General features: G+C 45.7%; 1 protein-coding gene across 2 annotated transcripts in view; it reads right to left on the reverse strand.

The window, feature by feature from the left end:
- The window catches only part of PRPF39 (pre-mRNA processing factor 39), a 39106-nt gene extending 17881 nt beyond the window's left edge, over positions 1-21225 (reverse strand). Inside the window, exons 1-7 of one of the 2 annotated variants that reach the window (XM_074956582.1) lie at positions 21094-21225; positions 13864-14221; positions 12498-12623; positions 11731-11849; positions 11046-11213; positions 2349-2514; positions 1536-1643 (exon numbers count right to left, since the gene is read on the reverse strand). In XM_074956582.1, the coding sequence (XP_074812683.1) occupies positions 1536-1643; positions 2349-2514; positions 11046-11213; positions 11731-11849; positions 12498-12623; positions 13864-14187 (1011 nt within the window). In that variant the 5' untranslated portion in view covers positions 14188-14221; positions 21094-21225. Of the gene's footprint in view, positions 1-1535; positions 1644-2348; positions 2515-11045; positions 11214-11730; positions 11850-11979; positions 12090-12497; positions 12624-13863; positions 14222-21093 lie in introns of those variants that run through there. The other variant, XM_074956583.1, reaches the window with a different exon arrangement.
- Positions 21226-22509: the final 1284 nt, after the last annotated feature.

Raw genomic sequence — 22509 nt, forward strand, 5'->3', positions numbered from 1 at the left:
GAATCCATGCAATGCAAGAAAGAGCTTAATGCAGCTTTATACACTGCCTGACCTACACTTATTTGCTCTGGAGTACCTTCTCCACTGTTTTGTTCATGATGAGCTTTCCATTTAAAATCATTTTTTTCCCCATAAGAATATAAGAGCAGCCACACTGGGTCAGACCAATGGTCCATTTAGTCCAGTATCCTGTCTTCCGACAGTGGTCAATGCCAGGTGCCCCAGAGGGAATGAACAGAACAGGTAATCATCAAGTGATCCATCCCATCGCCCATTCCCAGCTTCTGGCAAATAGAGGCTAGGGACACCATCCCTGCCCATGTCACAATGTCCATGTGAAATAATACAACTGCTAGCTTAAACCAACAGAAAACTACTGCCAGATAAACAGCAGCAAGAGCAGGAATTCCCCATGTCTCCCATTCCCTTTAATGAAACGTGAATGTCATAGCCCAATTTGAGACCACTTAAATGCAAACATTAGACATAGGCAAGTTCTTCCTCTTTAAAAACAAAGAAAATTGAAGGCAAAAATAATGTCCTGTTATGTTTACATGGTAAATGTATGAAGAATTCAGAAGTTGAAGTTGCAAAAGTAACTCTGCTTCACTGAATATATACAATTTCATATGCCTGTTTTGATTGACTACTTAGTTTAATTACTGTTTGTTATAAAGCATGCAGCACACCTTGGTGTGATTGGATGAATAGTTAGTTCAGGGGTAGGCAACCTGTGGCACGCGAGCTGATTTTCAGCGGCACTCACATTGCCTGGGCTCTGGCCACCAGTCCCGGGGGCTCTGCATTTTAATTTAATTTTAAATGAAGCTTCCTAAACATTTTAAAAACCTTATTTACTTTACATACAACAACAACAGTTTAGTTATATATTATAGACTTCTAGAAAGAGACCTTCTAAAAACGTCAAAATGTATGACTGGCACGCGAAACCTCAAATTAGAGTGAATGAACTAAGACTTGGCACACCACTTCTGAAAGGTTGCCGACCCATGAGTTAGTTTTTGCCAGTCTCAACAGAATTTCACAACTAAAATTCCCAACAGAGCAGTATCAGATTTTGGCACCTAGTTGGACTCTTTACAATTTCTATCTTGCTGACAACTTAATTTTAAGAAGCTTCTCTTTTTATTGACTAGTTTTAATTCTGCAATATACCACATTTATGAAGCAGTACCCTCTTTCTTATACATGGTACGAAAAAGACACTATATGTAAAGTTTACACACTTAGTAAAATGTATTTTCCCCACGTTGCCTCTCTCAAAGTAAAACTTATTACCTACCTCACAGAGATGCTGTGAGAATTAGTTATTAATGTTGGTAGATTTTAAAAAAGTACTCTTATTGAAGATGGGAAAACCAAGGAAATGAGGGTAAAACCAATTATTTGCCCAAAGCTTTACAGTAATTCAGTCAGAATTAGAAACACCAGGAGTTTCTGGTTCCCAGTCCCATGTTCATGCCTTTAGACCACACTGCCTTTCATACAAAAAAGGCTATCACAAGAAAACTTACTCCTTCTTCAAAGGTCCACCTCTTGCTGACTTCATGTTCATTGTGATTGAACATTTCTTGATGAATCTCTTGGATTCTATGTCTCATGTTTTCTATTTCAGTGATTAGCTAAAGACACATGATAAAAGCAAGTGATTAATACTGGTCTGTAAAATATCAAGTTTACAATTGTATTGTATTATTGATGTGATCTGCATAAATTAAAATATAAAAGATACACAGCTACTTCAGGTGCTGTCCTGAACAAGTGGGATAAGAGTGCACATGGTCTTAGCTCTCAGTGTAATGGACCTGAGGAGGTCTTGGATCCAATGGTCCGCCTCTTAATTTCTGAAGTGATATTAATCTGACATGTGTCATATCCAAATAGGATTCCATCTTTAGTTTGGTACAACCCCAAATGGGCACTTCTTTCTAGCTGGTTCCACGCTTTTGCATGCCCTTCAAGGAGCACGGATCTGCACAGGCCATTACTAAATAAATATATTAAAAAAAAAACCTCACAAAACATGCCGTAACTCTTATCCCATTTATTTGAAAGAGTCAACACTCTGCTAAAATTTTGTAGATCACTTAATATTAAAATGTTAATTGCACTGCTTTCAAACCTAAGTAGTCTAAGGGAGATCTCTTCTTGTCCATCACACACTAACTGCTGCTCTTTGGCTCACATATAGGAGATGACACTCTACACTATGGAATCAGCTCAGCCAAAAACATAGTACACTACGTGCAAATAAAAGAAAACTCTCCTCTCAGCAGCAGATTGAACAAACATGCAAAGGTGTTCCTCAACCTCGCCTGCACATTTACCTTTGCAGGGTCAGTTATGTCCTCAATTCCAGAAGGAAGGTCATCTCCGGGTGGTGCATCAATCCCACCATGGCCATTGACAGATGCCAGTTCCCGGCGCAGCTGAATAAACTGCTCAGGAGTTAGAAGGTCTCGAGGCAAATTATTTTGTATGTGTTCTTTAAACCTGCAAACAAACAGGATTTGTTCACCTAACAAATACACAATTTTTACATGTTATATTTTAAAAAATACTCACTTATTCTAAATTATATGACAAAGACGAGGAAGTTACTCACCTTGTGCAGTAACAGAGGTTCAAGATGTGTCCCCCTGTGGGTGCTCCACTTTAGGTGTCATTGCGCCCCTGCGCTCATAGCCAGAGATTTGTGGTAGCAGTGCCCCCGTTGGGGTGTACAAGCACAGTCCCCGTCTCACGCTGCTTCAGGTGGTTAACTGGTGCTGTGCGACCAACCCCCATATGCCCCCGTTCCTTCTCTACTGCAGAGTCTGTATATGATAGAACTCCAAAGCAGAGGGGAGGAGGGCGGGCAGTGGAGCACCCACAGGGACACACATCTCGAAGAACCTGTTACCGCACAAGGTGAGTAACTTCCTCCTCTTCTTCTTTGAGTGGTGTCCCTGTGGGTGCTTCACTTTAGGTGACTTCAGAGCAGTGCCCTCCGGTGGAAGGAGGGGGCTTCGGAGTTGAAGTCGACCAAAGAGGGCATCAGAAGATGCGTGTTGTTGCAACGCATAGCGTTGTGTAAAAGCGTGCGGGGAGATCCAGGTTATGGTCTTAAGATTTCCGCAACAGGGATGTTGTTGAGAAATGCTACGGAGGTTGAAAGACTCCTCGTAGAACGCATACGGATCCCAGTAGGGGGCTGTTATTTATACTGGAGATAAAGAGTTTGATGCAGTCCGATATCCATTTGAATAGGCGTTGTTGAAAATGGTGTGCTCTTTACAGCATTCGGTGATAGAAATGAATAATTTTGGAGATTTGCGAAAAGATTTTATTCTATCAACATAAAAGGCGAGAGCCCTGCAGACGTCCAAGTAGTGTACTCTGGATTGTCTACTGTCTGTAAGTGGTTTTGGAAAAAATATAGGTAAGTATATAGGCTGGTTAAGGTGAAACAATGAAGCCACCTTAGGCAAAAGCTTAGGATGGGGTCTGAAGATACTTTATCTTTAAAAAAGATCATATAGGGTGGATCCCTCATGAGAGCAGCTAGTTCTCCTATCTGCCTGGCCGATGTAATGACCACTAGAAATGCAACCTTCACAGAGAGGTGTAGTAAGGAGCTTGTAGCTAAAGGCTCAAAAGGGGGCTCGGTGAAGGCATGGAGGACTAGGTTGAGGTCCCGTGGTGGGGTGGGTTTTCTCACTTCCAGATGGGAGTTGGAGAGACCATTTAAGAGGGGTTTAGTGATGGGATGCATGAAAATAGAGAATTTGTTGACTTTATGATGAAATGTCATGATGGCCAGCAGGTGTACATGGGTGGAACTCATGGAAAGTCCCAGTTAAGTTCCAGTAGGTAGTCTAAAATAAGAGGTAAGGAGGCTGACACAGGTGCCATCTGTTTGCGTTGGTACCATGATTCGAATAGTTTCCACTTATGTCTGTAGGTGTGTTGGGTAGTTGCCCTACGGCTGTTAGTAATATGTTTTGAACTTCTGTGGAACATGTCATTTCAGATACTGAGAGCCATGTAGTAACCAGACTTTGAGGTTCTGGATGGAGGATGCTCTCTGCATCCTGCAACAGAAGTTGAGGCAGAAGCAGGAGCATACGTGGGGGACAGACTGACATGTGGAGAAGGTAAGGGTACCATGTTTGTCGTGTCCATGTGGGAGCTATGAGGATCACTCTGGATCCATCTTGCTTTATCTTGTGGAGTACGTGGGCTAGGAGGGGGGTGGGAGGGAAAGGCATACAGGAGGGGGGCGTTCCACTTGATGAGGAAGGCGTCGCCCAGAGAGTGTCAACGAGTCCTGTTCTGGAGTAGAACTGGGGGCATTTGAAGTTGTGTGCGGTTGCAAAGAGGTCTATCTTTGGGAACCTCCACATCTGGAAAATATCTTGGATGACCCGTGTGTTCAGCTCCCATTCGTGGTCTTAATAAAACTTCCTGCTCAAGGTATCTACTGTGTTGTTCTGGAAGCCAGGAAGGTACAAAGCTATAACATGGACATTGTGTTTGATGCACCATGCCAAAGATAATAGAATCATAGAATCATAGAATATCAGGGTTGGAAGGGACCCCAGAAGGTCATCTAGTCCAACCCCCTGCTCGAAGCAGGACCAATTCCCAGTTAAATCATCCCAGCCAGGGCTTTGTCAAGCCTGACCTTAAAAACCTCTAAGGAAGGAGATTCTACCACCTCCCTAGGTAACGCATTCCAGTGTTTCACCACCCTCCTAGTGAAAAAGTTTTTCCTAATATCCAACCTAAACCTCCCCCACTGCAACTTGAGACCATTACTCCTCGTTCTGTCATCAGCTCCCACTGATAATAGACTAGATCCATCCTCTTTGGAACCCCCTTTCAGGTAGTTGAAAGCAGCTATCAAATCCCCCCTCATTCTTCTCTTCCGCAGACTAAACAATCCCAGTTCCCTCAGCCTCTCCTCGTAAGTCATGTGTTCCAGTCCCCTAATCATTTTTGTTGCCCTCCGCTGGACTCGCTCCAATTTGTCCACATCCTTCTTGTAGTGTGGGGCCCAAAACTGGACACAGTACTCCAGATGAGGCCTCACCAATGTCGAATAGAGGGGAACGATCACGTCCCTCGATCTGCTCGCTATGCCCCTACTTATACATCCCAAAATGCCATTGGCCTTCTTGGCAACAAGGGCACACTGTTGACTCATATCCAGCTTCTCGTCCACTGTCACCCCTAGGTCCTTTTCCGCAGAACTGCTGCCTAGCCATTCGGTCCCTAGTCTGTAGCGGTGCATTGGATTCTTCCATCCTAAGTGCAGGACCCTGCACTTATCCTTATTGAACCTCATCAGATTTCTTTTGGCCCAATCCTCCAATTTGTCTAGGTCCTTCTGTATCCTATCCCTCCCCTCCAGCGTATCTACCACTCCTCCCAGTTTAGTATCATCCGCAAATTTGCTGAGAGTGCAATCCACACCATCCTCCAGATCATTTATGAAGATATTGAACAAAACCGGCCCCAGGACCGACCCCTGGGGCACTCCACTTGACACCGGCTGCCAACTAGACATGGAGCCATTGATCACTACCCGTTGAGCCCGACAATCTAGCCAGCTTTCTACCCACCTTATGGTGCATTCATCCAGCCCATACTTCCTTAACTTGCTGACAAGAATACTGTGGGAGACCGTGTCAAAAGCTTTGCTAAAGTCAAGAAACAATACATCCACTGCTTTCCCTTCATCCACAGAACCAGTAATCTCATCATAAAAGGCGATTAGATTAGTCAGGCATGACCTTCCCTTGGTGAATCCATGCTGACTGTTCCTGATCACTTTCCTCTCATGTAAGTGCTTCAGGATTGATTCTTTGAGGACCTGCTCCATGATTTTTCCAGGGACTGAGGTGAGGAAGATGCATGGCTTCCGTACATTAGGGAGTGTGACTGCACTCGTCTGTTTATGTAAAACATGGTGGCTACATTGTTCGCGAGGATCTCTACCGTTTTGTTTTGGATTAGTGGTAGGAAATGAGAACAGGCATTTTGAACCGCTTGGGAGTTCCAGCAGGTTGATATGAAGCTGGGACTCTCCTGGAGACCAGTGGGCCTGTATAGAATGTGCTTCGAGATGTGCCCCCCCAGCCTAGGAAGGATGCATCTGTGGTGATGGTGAGCGCTGGCAGATTCTGCAGAAACTGCACACCCTGCAGACACTGGCCGGATTGGTCCACCATAGCAGGGAGTCCTTGACTGCATTCGGCATAGCGAGGAGTTTGTTTATGCTGTGCCTGCGGGGAGCATAATTTGTCCGTAACCAAGCTTGAAGGCACCACACGTGTAGCCTTGCATGTTGGACGACGAAGGTCATGGCGGCCATGTGGCCTAGGAGTTGCAGGCAAGTTCTGGCAGACACCTGCGGGCCGTTCCGCGCTGTTAAGTTTAAGGCGGTTAAAGTCAGAAAGTGCTTTGTTGGGAGAGGCAGTTGCTCTGAGGGAATCGAGGTCCACTCCAATGAATTCCAGGCACTGGACAGGTTTAGGGTGGACTTTTGTAAGTTTATATGAAGTCCTAAGGAGATAAAGAGATGTATTGTACGTTGGGCAGAACATATGGCTGGCTGCAGTACTGGTGCTTTCAGCAGGCAGTCGTCCATGTATGGGAATATTATTCCCTGTCTGCGTACGTAGGCCGCTACTACAGCGAGTACTTTGGAAAATACTTGCAGTGCAGTGGGAAGGCCGAATGGTAGAACTTTGTACTGAAAGTGATCCTGTGCTATTGTGAACTGCAGAAATTTCTGATGTGAGGGATGGATCGATATATGAAAATATGCGTCCTGTAGGTCGAAGGCCGAGAACAAGTCCACCTTCCCTAATGCTGGGATTATGGTGCCTAGTGTGACCATTTTGAATCTGTGTTTTTACAAACTTGTTTAGTTGCCGCAAATCTACATAGGTCTCCAACCTCCTGTTTTATTCTGTGAGAGAAAGTAGTGGGAATAGAACCCCTTCCCGCTGTACTCTGTCGGTACGGGTTCTACTGCTCCCAGGGATATGAGATGGTTCACCTCTTCCCGCAGTAGATGTTCATGAGAGGGGTCCCTGAAGAGGGATGGGTAGGGGGTTTGCAGGTAAGGGGGATGGAGTAACCAGTTTTGATGATTTCTAATACCCATCTATCGTGCTGATGGACTACCAGATGGGGCAGAATGGAGAAGTAGGCGATCTCCAAAAATTTTGCCATTGACAGATGGTGCCAGCATTGAGAGAGATGGGATTCTCGAGCCCGCGACCAAGGCTTCAAATCTGTTGTCTAGCAGTTGATGGCTGAGAGTTAGTAGTCGAGGAAGCGGATTGTCTTCTCCTCGAAGTTTTCTGTTTCCACCCCTGTTGGTCGTAATACCTATTCCACTGAGTATACTGAGGGGGTTGGAACTGTTGAGGAGTTTGGTAAGTGGTCTGCCATCTCTGGGCATCCACACACCTAGGAACAAGACACTGCAAGGTGGCCCTTGAGTCTTTCAGGGTATGCAATGTCCGTTCTGTCCACAAAGAGTATGGCACCTTCGAAGGCAAGTCTTCTATGGTGGACTACACCGGCTTTGGGAAACCGGATAGATGAAGCCAGGAGGCTCTCCTCATAATGACTGCTGTTGCTATGGATCTTGCTTCAGAATCAGTGGAATCAAGGGCAGCTTGGAGTAATGTTCTGGTGATAAGTTGGCCCTCTATGACGAGTGCTTTGTATTGATCCTTTTTGTCATCTTGAATAAAGTTTATAAATTCTGAGACACTTTCATAATTCTTGTGATCATATTTTGCCAGTAGGGCTTCATAGTTGGCAATTCTCAATTGTAATGTCGCAGCAGAGTATGCTTTGCGGCCGAATAGTTCGAGCAGTTTCCAGTCTCTATCATACGGGGTATTTCTATAGTATTGTAGTTTACCCCATTCATTCACCACGTCAACAACGAATGAATTCGGCGTTGGATGTGAGAAAAGGAATTCAGTGCCCTGGGCTGGCATGTAATACTTCTTATCAGACCTTTTACAGATAGGTAGAATCAATATTAGAGTTGCCTGAACAACTTCACAGGGTCCATAATCACATCATTCATGGAAAGGGCGACTCTGGATGAAGTGGATGTGTGAAGTACGTCCACTAGCTTGTGGCGAGATTCCTGGACCTCTTCCAGGGAGATACCTAGGGAAGTGGCCACTCGCTTGTAGGGATCCTGGAACTGCTTGCAATCATCTGCTGTGGTGGGGCATAATTAAGTCATCTGGTGAGGAAGATGAAAATTGTATGTCAGCTGGTTTGTCTGGGTCCGAGAATTACTCCTGTTCTTGGGCCCCGTGTTTGGAGACAGCAGAAGGTGCCTTTGATGGCAATATGGGTGGTTGAGGGCAGAGTGTTGGGTACTCCCTGTTGTTGCTGCTGTGAGTATGGAGCCAGCAAAATGGCCACTGCGGTTGGAAGGGCATGGTGGGCATCCATGGTTGGCCCAACCAGGGTTGGTTTGCAAAGTTTACAGGGAAACCTATGCTTGGTGGGAACTGTGCGGCAGGAGTAGCCACGGGAGAGGAAAGCTGTGGCGAGTGTCCAATATCCTCCTCTCCATCGTCCTCCTCACTAGAGGATTGCATTGAAAACTGTGGAGAGCTGAGTTGGCTTAGTACCGCGTATACCGTGGTACCGTTGGTGCTGAGGAGACTGTGGTACCGATGAGAGAGAGAAGTCTGTGTGACACAGGAACTGCTGTGACGTGTCTGGTCTCGGTACCGGTGGGATGGTGGAGCTCAGTACCGTGTGCTGGAGTGAGCTTATCGGCGCAGCTGTGTGGTTGGTGCGCCTAGTACCAGCAGTAGGTGGCAGCATTAGCGCAGGATGCTTGGTACTGATGGCTTGCTCGCTGTTGTTGGTGCCGTGGCATGGGGTTTCACCTTCCCCTTAACGCCTGTGGCGGAGCTCGACTGCTTTGGAGCTCTGGGTTTCTTAGTACCATCGGGACGTGGTCTGTCAGCTGTTGATATGGCCGGTGTGGTCGGTACTGAGAGCATCTGGCCACTACTGGAGCGCCTCTTCTTGGCCTACTCCGGAATCGGGGACAGGGTGCCCAGTTTCTTTGCTGCCCTCTTGACAGGTTGTTCAGGATCTTTTCCCCTGAAAGAAGGGCCTTTGTCCGAGGTGCCAGTCAGCGATTTCTGGCCAGGAGGGGTTCGTACCTCAGGCTCAGATGCCGGGCGAAGAGATTTCTCCACAAGGAGAAGCTTTAGCTGTAAATCCCTTGCCTCTCTCATGCAGGCTTTCAAGTTTAGACAGTACAAGCACTTTCGCGGTACGTGTCCCTCACCAAGACAGCAGATGCATTGAGAGTGTCCGTCTGAGAGGGGTATTGAAAGCTGGCAGGTAGTGCAGCGTTTAAAACTTGGGGAGCCAGGCATGCCCCTGAGGGAGCTTATTCTCTCAGTGATGCGGAGAGATATAAAAGTACAGTGCTGCTGTGATCAGGAAGACTGAGAATTTATGGTCCTATGAGGAAAAATTATTTATTTTTAAAGGACGGGGATAAGGTAAGAAGGGGGAAAAAAGTCTACTGTATTCTAAGAACTACTACTAAAAGGACAGGAAAAAATTATTTCTAGCTGTGAGGCGCTGCTGAGTGCTCCGACTTGAGCCAACGGCAATAGAGAAGGAACTGGGGGGGAGTTGGTTGTACAGCACCAGCTAACCGCCTGAAGAAGCGCGAGACGGGGACTGCGCATGTGCGGCCCAACCGGGGCACTGCTACCATATATCTCTGGCTATGAGCACAGGGGCGCAACAACATCTAAAAGCAGAGCACCCACAGAGACACCACTCGAAGAAGAACTGATTATTAGCACAAGCGAATGGTTTAAGAACCTAGAACTCTGCTAGAGAAGCCACTTCTCACAGTGTACATAATACATAGGTTATATCTACCTGGTGTGCAAAGCAGCTTCCTGTTTCAAAAGATTCAAGTACCATGAAGGTCAAACATTAAGGAGTGGCTTGTAACTGAATACCTTTGCAAACTGTGGTGGGAAAAGGCTACCTGCTCAGTGAATAGGATGGCATGGGATGTTAATTCTCAGAGAATGACCACTTGCTTGGGAATTCCTAATAAAAAACTTCTTTAGAAACTATTAGGAAGACTGCTGTACCTCTTAACTAGGGTTTCTGGTTTTTAATGTTTAATTAAAACTGAATAAAGTATTTTTCTTTAATTAGTTTATGGTACAAAACAGTTCAGCTGAGTATTGCAGCAGGATATGGAATCAGAAGCTGAACAACAAAACTTTCTGGTAAGATGCATCCTTTTCTAAGTTCACCACATTTTTCTTCCTGCTAACAATTCCCACACCTTCCTTTTTACAGAAAAGTTGGTCATAGGCAAATTTGTGAAATTTTGACATTTTTGGTTTTTCTCTGGAGACCAGTTCCTAAACTTTGCTTCAGTGCTCAAAAGAATAAAAAGATCTCAGTCTGTATAACTCTCTTGGTTTACAGCTCCAGGCAATGCTGATTTAAATACATTCTGTCATTTAATACATTTTATTGTGTTGTACATTTTGCATCAGTTTGAGGTCTTGCTGCTCCAGAGATCACTTCCATGGCTCCCTAAAGAGAAGTCTCTGCCCATTCTTAATGAAGGTGAAAATGTTTTCAGTCTCCAATTTTCTATTAGCCCTAGTTTTATTTAAAGAAATGCTAGCATGTGAAACAGTGCACTCATAGTATCAACGTAAGAACTACAATGTAGGTTATTAAAACATAGATGGTAGAGTAAGACACTATACAAATGTATCTGCTTATAATTAAGTAGCGAAGTTTACTCAGAAGCTTTGTTTTTTTGGAAAGCCAATCACTTTTATTACTAGCTTAAGTGTAATAACTTTCTAAGTTCCTGTTTGGATTGAACAATTTTGAGTTTTACAAAAATATTAAACGTTTATTTATATTTATGCCTATTTAGCAGAGTTAATAGTAGGAAGTTAACCAAGGCTTTAAGTTGTCCTTACCTCTGGAAGTGATGGCTATAGAGCTGTGTTGGAATCCCCAGGATACGATCATATATAGCTGTAACTTCTCGTAGGTTGCCCTGTTCATTTTCCCAATTTATATACATTTCCCATAGTCTGTCAGAGCGGAAATCTGTCCCTGCAGCTAAGACCGCATGTTCATAGGCTCTGAAAAAATGTTTAACAACCATTTCTGAATGTAGTACCTCAACTATTCAAGTAGCAAGAAGAATTAGGTGGAGTTTTTTGTAAGAGCCTCTGAATGTTCTATTTAGCTTTTACTGCATTCTTTCGGGGATTCAAACAATGCATGTTACCAAATATGTTCTCTAGATATATGATAAATATAAGACCTTTTTAATAAGCAGCTCTACAGTGATTTTTCCTAATATTTTCACAATAAAAGGAATAAGGGCAACATAAAAATAAGCCATAAACAAGAAATCAAACCACTAAAACCCACGAGGAGTTTCTCTCTAAGAGCTTAGTCCCAAGGCTCTGAGGAGTGAATGGAACTATTTTATCAGACAAAAATGGAGACACCGATACAGCTAGATGCTACTTCAGCTTTGCTCGAATGTCTAAAGATTTTTACTTTTTCTTGTAGCTACATATCATTTACAACTGTGTTCATGTGTTTCTTCCCCATTTTTTTTTTTTTTTAATATAAACACAACCAACTTACCCTCTTACAGTATTATTAGTTTCAGGGTCAACAGGATCCAGGGTCTCTTTTAAGAAGTTTATATAATGTATCCAAAGATCAACACTAAGAGGTATTGCCTGTAGCCCTCTCCGATACACCTATGAAGAGAACATCATAAACTGTACTTCAAATATTTAATAGTGTCCTAAGAGAGAGGCAACACTGTGTTATCCGGTGAACCTTAGAAATACTAATTACTGGAATTTTGTTTAAATAATCTACCATTACCATTTGGGTGGAGGTTGGATAGAACATGGCAATGTTCTGATCTCCACGTGCAGAGTCTTGATCTTCAAAGCGCAGCGGTCCCTGCATTCTGACCAGGTTGTGTGGGCAGGCTTTGGGGTACAGACCATAGGGCACAGACCCATTAGAGCATCATTGACAGCGTCTGACCAAAAATGCAATAAGATGTAGCAATTGTGACCAGCAAACCAACTATATTGTTTTGAAAATGAGAAATAAATGTAAGTGACAGAAAAGCCCTGCCCTACTTGTTAAGCTGCAGTGTAATACAGAGGCTTGCACTGCAAAGCTTGACAAACTGTAGAGGTTTAACGCACCTGCCAACAAAGAGAGAAAATATTAGCTACAAATGCCACAAAAAAAGTGACAAATGCAAACAAAATCCCTATAAATCTGACCATATATGGTAGGTACTGGCAGCCAAAATGACTTGCAGTGGTTTAGTCATCATTTGGCTTACAGGACCAAATGGTGATAGCTATATCCAGCTACCAACGTACCTCATCAGACTGTTTAATGTTGTCATGTCGCTTTTCAAGGTCTGCATACTTTTTCCAATATCCATAGCAATATGGATAATGTGTGAAAAATCTGTCAAATGCTTTCCTGGCAGCCAGCAAATGGTTCTGTAAGAAATATACAACAGAACTATAACTTAAATTCTTAAGAGAAAGAATTCATGCTCTTCTCTAGTTATTTGAAACTTACATGGAGGGCACCATTCCAATTCAAACATAGAAAGCCATGTCGTAATAGCAGGTGCTTTTCAGTAGTTTTATAAATAACTTTGAATATACATGAGCACAAATAATTACAACACTAAGACCTAAGCTAACTTAAGTTACAGGTCTACAAAGATGCAAGCAGGCACAGCTTAAGTATTCCCATACTATTCTCCTAGCATCTTCAGTCAGAACCTGCTTCTTTTCACCTCAGCCACTGCACTTGATTCTTTAGACAGATGTTCCAGACCTCAACTAGCTGTCAGTAGGGCTCCAGGTTTTCAGTGATTCTATAGACAATGACATCTATATAACTCATCAAGCCATGGAAACAAAAAGTTTCACACAAAACTAGGCTAGCATTTGAACTTTTATAAACAGACTGAGAAAAAGCCATTATCTGTTAGTATCTGATGTCTGCATTACAACCTGCATCAGTAGTAACACTTAGAAGGTGGGTGTAAATCATTATCTGAGTGCTAAGTGCTGTACAAGCAATATTCATCTACTAGCTTGATTGTAATGCAAGTAAAATGAGTATGTCTTTGTAGCTAGGTGGAGCTGCTCTTTAAAAGGATTTTACAAGATATAACAACGCTATTTTAAAAATTTAATTAGGAAGTTTCACAATATTAGTGCTCTCAAGACTTAATCATCTTTATTTTTTCCTCTCAACTAGTTGAGGACATGGCACAATCACAACTGGCCATGAAAATTGGCCAGAGCTGCAGTGTTTCCATGCTCTGATTGTCCCTAACCCATGACTGCAGAAATCAGGGCTGGATCACTCAATAACTGTCCTGTTCTGTTCATTCCATCTGAAGCATCTGGCCTTACCCACTGTCAAGAGACAGGATACTGTGCTAGATGGACCACTGGTCTGACCCAATATGGCCTTTCTTATGTCCCCTTTTTTAAGGGGCTAGAATTCAACATGCATAAAGCACAGAGATTTGAGAGCAGAAGTCAGAACTTACACCCTTAAGAAAGAACACGGCCCAGTAGTACAATAGAAATCCAGAACCACTGTCTTGAAACAATATTTGCTAGGGACCGAAATACAACTTTAAATTCAAGACTGGAATCAGAGGACAATGCCTTAATTCATCCATCTATGCATTTTTGAGGAAAAAGATGTACTAACCTCCTGCTCTACGTACTGCAGCAGATATACCCAGCCTGTGAAATCCTGGGGATTCTCCTCTACCACTTTCCAGAACTTCTCATATTCAGGAGGGAAATGAGCCTCAATATCAGTCGTGTGTAAACTGTGAATATTTGGTATTGCACTCTCTTGTGTGGTCTCCTCATTTACATCAGGAGAGCTATCGGGAGACTGTTCCATCTCTGTGACACTCATAATCTCTGTACTAAAGTCCGTAAGCTGCTCTCCTGCTGCGTCAGTGCTGTTGACTGTGTTGTCATTACTTAGGTTACAGTCATCCTCTGTATGATCTGAGTTCTGCATAGCTGCTGTTAATGTTGTTCTGCCAAATGATATCCTGTGGAAATACAGATTAAAGGTTACCGTCTTCCAGATGCCAGTACAATTTAGCTGTCAATTTTTAAATTGTCCTACTTGGTGTAGCAAAACCATGTAATTCAACTGAACTACAGGAAGAAGGTAATTTTAAAAGATTTATAATCAGTTCCATTTGCTTGTAAGAACATATCCTCTTTTAGCAGCAAAACATTATTAAATAACCAATAAACTGCTATGTTGCCTCTGATGAAATGAAAAGGAGTGCTCAGTATCTCACTGCAAGTAAAAGAGCTGGCAACTGTGTTCTCAGGTGCATCCAGTATTTTTTAAATCAACTGATTTAATCTGACTCTTCTGTACTGCTATGTAAAACCAAAGAAGAAAGTTCACAGAAGCCTGCAGCCTTCAGAAACAAAAAGGATTTTAACCAACAATGGAACAATCTCTAGCTGTGCAACATGACTGGCCATGGATTAATCCAAGTTAGATAAAGAATTATACTTGAATGAAGTGTGGTAACTATGTTGGTCCCAGAATATTAGAGACAAGATATTACCTCACCTATCTTTTACTGGACAAACTTCTGTTGGTGAGAGAGAAGTTTTCAAGCTTACACAGAGCTAAGCTGAAGAGCTCTGTGTAACTCGAAAGACGTCTTTCTCACCAACAGAAGTTAGTCCAATAAAAGATATTACCTTACCCACCTTGTCTCTCTAGTTATACTTGAACAGTTTACTTTCAACCATCTGAGAAAGCCTCCTAAGTGCCTCACGCATTCATCTGCTTGGTCACAAACTTAGACTTTCCACACTCACTAGCACCATTCATATTTACAGAAACACTGACAGCGATGGGCATTTCTAGACTTTTGGGGAGAGTCAGCTGCAACATCTTTTGTAAATATCCCATGTAGTGATCCAGGTATTAGCACCAACCACTGCAATTTCCTTGTAAGAGGTTGAGGTACTTTACCCTGTATAAAATATCTGTTTAAGTCAATTTACTACTGCTAGTTAATACAGAATACTATATTCCAGTTACACCCCAAAGTATATCATCAACTGTAACTTCTAGATGAATTGGCTCAAACTATGATTTCACCAAGAAAAAAATTACCACCATCAGCAACACATTCCGTCAGGCCTGAAGCTGGCTAGACAGGATCAAACAACAGAGGGTCGCAAAAAAGATTCGGTCCAGACCCCGCCACACAGACTTTCTTCCAGGCAAAATTCACAAGACAGAAGCTTCTCCCTAGTCCTCCAGGAGGGATTCATCCGTCCTCCCACTCTGCATCCTTGATATTCCCGCCAAGTGAAGTGGCCCAAACCAGCCCACGCCAGACACTTGCCTGGCACAACTAAGCAGCATGCTGCATCTTTGCTTGCTGCTCTGTCTCCGCTGCATCCAAGCCCCTTACAAGAGAGGTCTAGATCTCAAGGATCCTGCATTTATCTTTCTCTGAACCCAATGGGAGATCAGTCCAAAGTCAGAAGAACCCAATCAGCTCCCTAGTAATAATGGACTTTATCTCTAGAGTCTCATAGATTCCAAGGCCAGGAGGGACCATTGCAATCACCTAGTCTGACCTCCTGTATAACACAGGCCAGAGAACTGCCCCAAAATAATTCCTAGAGCTGATCTTTTAGAAAAACAGCCAATCTTGATTTAAAAATTCACAGTGATGAAGAATCCACATCAACTCTTGGTAAATTGTTTCTTAATTACTCTCACCATTAAGAATTTATGCCTTTGTCTAGCTTCAACGTCAGGCATTAGATTGTTATACCTTTCTCTGCGAGAATGAAAAACCCATTATTAAATGGGTTTCCCATGTACATACTTACAGATTAATCAAGCCACCCTTTAACCTTCTCTCTGCTAAGCTAACCAGATTGAACTCCTTGAGTCTCACTAAAAGGCATCTTTTCTAAACCTTCCATTATCATCTTGGCTCTTCTCTGAACCCTCTCCAATTTATCAACATCCCTGTTGAACTGTGGGCACTAGAACTTCATTATATACCACTCCCCCACTTTTTGTGTCTTCTGAGAACTTTCAGTGATGGTTTTATGTTTTCTTCCAGGTCACTGATAAAAATGTTAAACAGCCATGGGGTCAAGATCTGATCCCCGCAGGACCCCAGTGGAAACATACCCCACTCAAGGAGTATTCCTCTTTTCAATTAAAACAGATGCATTCTCTCCTATGCTACCTCATCCTCAACAAGAACTGCGTAACTAATATGGCTCTCGTCTAAGGTAGGAACTCCGGCTACTGTCCAGGCTCGGTTTTCTATACCTATCTTTTCAGCGTGAGGGACCTTTCCTTCCTTCACATTCACAATCCATGCCCAATCCTTCAAAGCAGCTGTAGATTTTATACCAGCCTGATGGTAAACATGACTCCAAAACCTGTAATCAGGAGGTGATGCTCCTAGACTTCCTAGGTCTAAAGTATTGGGGGTGGAGGGGGGAAATCAGTCTACAAATTTTAAACTGTGGGCTTATCTACACATACAGCGCTTAGTGAAGATGCTACCTATGCCAACGGGAGACACTCTCCCGTTGGCATAGATACTCCACCTCCCCAAGAGTCAGTAGCTATGTCGACAGGAGAAGCCTTCCTGTCAACATAAAGCTGTCTACACCAGACGTTCGGTTAATATATCTGTATCACTCAGGGGTGCGGATTTCCACACCCCTGAGCGACAGTTATACTGACATAAATCTGTAGTGTAGACCAACCTTGAGTTTGTAACCAGGCTGTAACAAAAATTAACACGTTGTTCCTCAAACTGCAGCTATACTACGTTTCCAACTGATTTATCAGCAAGGGAGTACCAACTGCAGATGTAACCAGGTTCTAGATAGGACTGTCAACATACAAACAACTGGGCTGGCAAGTCCTACCACCTCTCAGGTCCCTTTCTGTGGGAGAATATTCCAGCCACGCTCAGCACATTCAAAATGAAATCTAAAACCCACTTCTTGAACCTAGAATTCCTGTGACTTGGGAGGGAGAAACAAAAAACTGTGTATTCAATTCAATAAGTAAATGCTCAGATACCATGTTGAGAAGTACAACAGAAAAAGCCTAGACAGAAAGCATACTGCACCAGTGAAGAAAACAGAGTCCTGTGTCTCTGGCACCAGCAGCTGAGACTGTGTGAGACAGCTGCCCAAATTTCCCAGAAAGCACCAACACAAATCCGACTGCGGAGTAGTGTGAAAAGGCTGACATGGTTGATACATGGCATACCAGAAAAGGGCTGCTTTTTGGATCCTCTGAACGGTGTTCAGTGGAACTGTCAAATGAGTATGTCTAAACCTGACGATACTTACAATGATTCTGTCTATGGTGAATACAGTATAAGCAAAAGTCTGCCACATATAGATCACTGCATTACTGACTGGGCCTGATACCCAGCCACAATACTTATGACTGTTAGTATAAGATAACTGTATTTTTCATTTTAAAGCTCCTTGTTTCTCTTGCCTGTAAAAGACTGCATGTATCCTTCACCTTGTGTATTTTGTCAACATGCCTTAGCATATCAGTAAATTTTAAAAGGAGTGAAATTATCCCTGGGAGGGACTACCATACAGTCTTGTAGTAGAGACAGTTAACAGCATGGAGCGGACAGCTTTTTTTCATAATACTCCAGAAAAACATTTCAGCCCTTACCCTCCATGCCCCTTTCAAAAGGCCTGTATTTTAAATTGAGGTCACAGTAATCACACCCAGGTGGTTACAGAGGTCAAGCCCTATCTGCCCTTGCCATTGACCATGCTGGAGAACTGCAAATTACAGACAGGCTGGCTGAATGAATTATAGCCAGGCTTTTGTGTCCTGCTGGAAAAAACCTTGATACCAGAAGCATCAAGCAAAGGCCCAGACAGACTGCTGGACAAGACTGCAGGGGAAAAGCACTGGGTAAGTGTAAACTCTCAGTCAGCCCTAAGTTTCTGAGAAAAGAGCCTTTGAGCAAACTGCACCCCAAAAGGTGTATTGCATGTGATTGAGTTATGAACCTTTGACAATCAATTCTCTCCAGAACAAAGGCATTTCCAAGTAAGGATGGTAACTCCATGCTAAGTTTCACTTTCAACTTGCTTTCAGGGTATTTCAAGCAATAGAATATCCACAATGTTCACATGTGGGTTTTTTTGTTTTTGGCTTTGTTTTATTTTTAAATTGGAAAAGTATTTTTCACTCTCCCCATAATCAAAAGTGGCTACACCATTTTTGCCTAAACTTGGAAAAACAAGGGGTAAAACTGCAACATAAGCATGCTTAACTGTAGTGGTCACTCCCTCTCTTTCTACAGTGTTGCAAACCAGCTTGCTGGTTAGGAGTTATTAATAAGGGTACTCAGGATTACCGCCTTATTCACATAATGGTCTAGGAAAGCATTACTTCAGTAACATTTTCCAAATAGCTTGAAATACACATATTATTTGTAAAATTCTCAATCATAAAGGTCCCTGGCATCAAAAAGGGCACATATTATAATGTAAAAAACCTTTGAGAAAAAATGCAGCATTTGTATGATATAAATAGTTTTGTAAAATTCCATTACTACACTGCACAGCATACTATACCATATCTATTACAGTATAAAAGACTTTGGTAGAAGATGGTCAATCTATTAAGAGACTGATTACTACGTTTCCATTTTGCCAATATATAGCATACTCGAGTGATTTAGCAATTTCAACTGCAATATTAACTTGTTTTAAAAAATAGAAGTAGTGAACTAAGCCATCATATTCTTTTATAAGTGCTTAAAATCTACTAGCCATTTTATTTTTAACTTGCAAAACAAGAGTAGACAAGTGCTGAGGCAGAGCAGTGGCTTACGAGCAGAGTAGGAGCTCAAGTTTTGGTAGTGAGAGATCATCCTCTCTGTGGAGCTCACAGGGAGGGAGAGGAAGCCAATAAATATATAGGGCATAGGGATTCTCCTCTTGAATTTGGTGATGAGATTCACTACTGTGCACCATTTGAGTTGATATATGGCTACATCATCACCAGAACAGCTCAAACAACTCATCAGAATCTGGTTTTGAGTAATTAATATCTAGTGTCCAACATGTTTTAGACTAAAACTTACTCCTTGAAATTACACAGCAATTAGACTATTACACTGTAGTTTTCCTTTAAAACATTCAACGTAATCAGTGCTGCTGCATTAGAACACCAATCCTAGAATACATGCGTTCGGGAAGCAGATTTTTTTTTTTGGGGGGGGGGGGGTGGTTTCCAGAGATGTGCCTTTTCCTCACACATGGTCTCCATGCTTCTGTCGCCATGCGGTACCAGTTACTATTGAGAAGCTGTTGACTTTGGGACTAAAAATGCCATTTTAAGAGAAATAAAACCCACTTGCAAAATTCAATAATTTTAAGCAGCTTTAAAACTGATCTCATTCATGTATTTTTTAAAGAATCTCCACCCTGCAAGAATGGAAATACAATCTCTGTACTAATTATTTCTTCTTCCATACAGTAACATTTTCCCTCTGTTTAAGGAGAAAGTTTGTTTACCAATATTATCAAGAACGTCAAAAAGCTACACAAATAGAATTTGTTGATGAAGTGAAAAATTACTGCACATGCTGATCTAGAGTGGACTAAAACACACTGTAGGTCCTACACAATATCACTTATTAAACGTTTCTCTGGGATTAATTCTACCTCAAAACACACAAAGTTATTTAGCGTATGCAGAGTATTCATAATATTTCTTAGGCCTCTTGAAGATATCCATTCAGTACTGTGATCAATTAAAAAATGTCACTGAAAATCAAAGTGGAATTTCAAGGGGAAGTTGAATGTTTGACCACTCCTTTCCAACACATAATGAAGTAGTAACACTGTGAACTGTCAGTACAGTACAGGCTGTATTGTTGAAGGGAAACAGATGTTACCAGTTGGAGCTTGAATACACAATCTTAGCAAACTCAAAAAAACCAAAACACCTTAACTGTTCGTAAGCGGTTGCACGAGTATGGTATATAACAGGGGTGACCAAACTGCAGGTCCTGAGCCACACGCAGCTCTTTTACAGTTTAAGTGTGGCTGGCAGAGCCGCCCGCCTCCCCATTCTCCAGCTTTTGGCGGCGGGGGGCCGCGGGGAGCAGAGTGGAGAGAGAGCCAGCTCCGGATCTCTGCCTTGCAGCAGAGTGGTGGGGAAGGGGGTCTTGAGGCTTCCGCCTGCGGGGCCCACCTGCCAGGCCTCGGGCTTCAGCAGGAGCGGGGCCCCGACAGATGCCTCCAGGGGGACAGAAGCCCTGAGCCCTGGCAGGCCCATCCCAGCTCTCCAACTTGGGAAGATTGTCCGATGCGGCACAGAGAGTCAGTAAGTTTCGCCGCCCTCCCGCCGTTCCCCCAAAGTGCCCCCTCCGCTGCCCCCCATTGCCCAGGCGCCCCGCCCCCGCTACTCCTCCCCCATTCCGCAGGGCCTCCCCCCAGTTCCACAGACGCCTCCGGTCCTCCTCAATTCCCCCCCCCCATTCCCCAGGCGCCCCTCCGGTTCCACAGACGTACCCCATTCCCCAGGCGCTCCGTCCCCCGCTACTCCCCCCCCCGGTCCTCCTCAATTCCCCCCCCATTCCCCAGGCGCCCCTCCGGTTCCACAGACGTACCCCATTCCCCAGGCGCTCCGTCCCCCGCTACTCCCCCCCCCGGTCCTCCTCAATTCCCCCCCCCATTCCCCCGGCGTCCCGCCCCCCGCTACGCTCCCCCGGTTCCACAGACGCCCCCTCCCGCTGCCCCCACCATACTCCAGGCGCGCGCCCCGCTGCCCTCCCCGTTCCGCACGCGCGCCCCGGCCGAGGCTCACACCGCGCTGCGGAGCTGCTCCCGCGCGCCCCAGCCCGGCACTGACCTGGCGCGAGGCTCTGTGCCATAGGCCTCCTGCGGCCGCACCGCCTCTGCCAGACCCTGCGGGAGCGCGCACTACGCATGCGTGCCAGCCCTTCCGAAACGTGCCTGCGCAGGCGCCACCCCCCCTAAAGGCGACGGAGAATCGCTACGCATGCGCCGAAGACCACAGACAGAGGCTGCCCGTCGCCTGTCCCATAGAAGGCACGCGCCAGCGCCCTCGACCTTTGTTGTGCGCATGCGCCGTCCCAACGTGGGGCTTGGGTATTGGCTCCACCCCTCCCGCTGGCCGGGCTCAGGCGGCGGTGCTGCGCCACGTGCCGAGCCGGCGGGGGCCGACGTGTCGCCTCACGCCAAGGCGGCCCCCCCACGCTCCCTCCAGGTCCCCCCCCCGCCAACTCCCCCCCACGCCCTTGGGCTCCGCTCCCCTCAGCCCCCCGCCAGCTCCCGCCCTCGGCCTTGGGCTCCACTCCCCTCAGCCCCCCGCCAGCTCCCGCCCTCGGCCCTGGGCCCGGCTCCCCTCAGCCCCCCGCCAGCTCCCGCCCTCGGCCTTGGGCTCCACTCCCCTCAGCCCCCCGCCAGCTCCCGCCCTCGGCCCTGGGCCCGGCTCCCCTCAGCCCCCCGCCAGCTCCCGCCCTCGGCCCTGGGCCCGGTTCCCCTCAGCCCCCTGCCAGCTCCCGCCCTGGCCCCGCTCCCCCCCACGGCCCTGGGCCCGGCTCCCCTCAGCCCCCCGCCAGCTCCCGCTCCCCCCCACGGCCTTGGGCCCCGCTCCCCTCAGCCCCCCGCCAGCTCCTGCCCCTGGCCCCGCTCCCCCCCTCTCCCCTCAGCCCCACAGCAGCTCCCGCCCCAGCCCCGCTCCCCTCAGCCCCCTGCCCGTTCCCACCCATAGCCCCGCTCCCCCCAGCCCCCCGCCAGCTCCCGCCCTGGGCCCTGCTCCCCCCCACGGCCTTGAGCCCCGCTCCCCTCAGCCCCCCGCCAGCTCCCGCCCACGGCCTTGGGCCCCACTCCCCTCAGCCTCCTGCCAGCTCCGACACGGGCCTGCTCCCCCCCACAACCTTAGGCCCCACTCCCTTCAGCCCCCTGCCAGCTCCCACACAGCCCTGGGCCCCGCTACTGCCAGCTCCCCCCCCACGCCCCTGTTCTCCCCCCATGGCCTTGGGCCCCACTCCCCTCAGCCTCCTGCCAGCCCCCCCCCACACACACACCCCCACTCCCCTCAGCCTCCTGCCAGCTCCCTCACAGCCCTGGGCCCCGCTCTCCCACTAGCTCCCCCCATGGCCCTGGCCCCTGCTCCCCACAGCCCTGCTCCCGCCAGCTCCCTCTCCCACAAGTCCTCAGCTCCACTACCGCTAGGCTGCCCCAACCCTGGGCCCGCTTCCACCAGGCCCCCCTGAAGTGCCCACACTTCCACTGCCCTTCC

The sequence above is a fragment of the Natator depressus genome, chromosome 6, assembly GCF_965152275.1.
Source record: "Natator depressus isolate rNatDep1 chromosome 6, rNatDep2.hap1, whole genome shotgun sequence".
NCBI classification, from domain to species: domain Eukaryota; kingdom Metazoa; phylum Chordata; order Testudines; family Cheloniidae; genus Natator; species Natator depressus.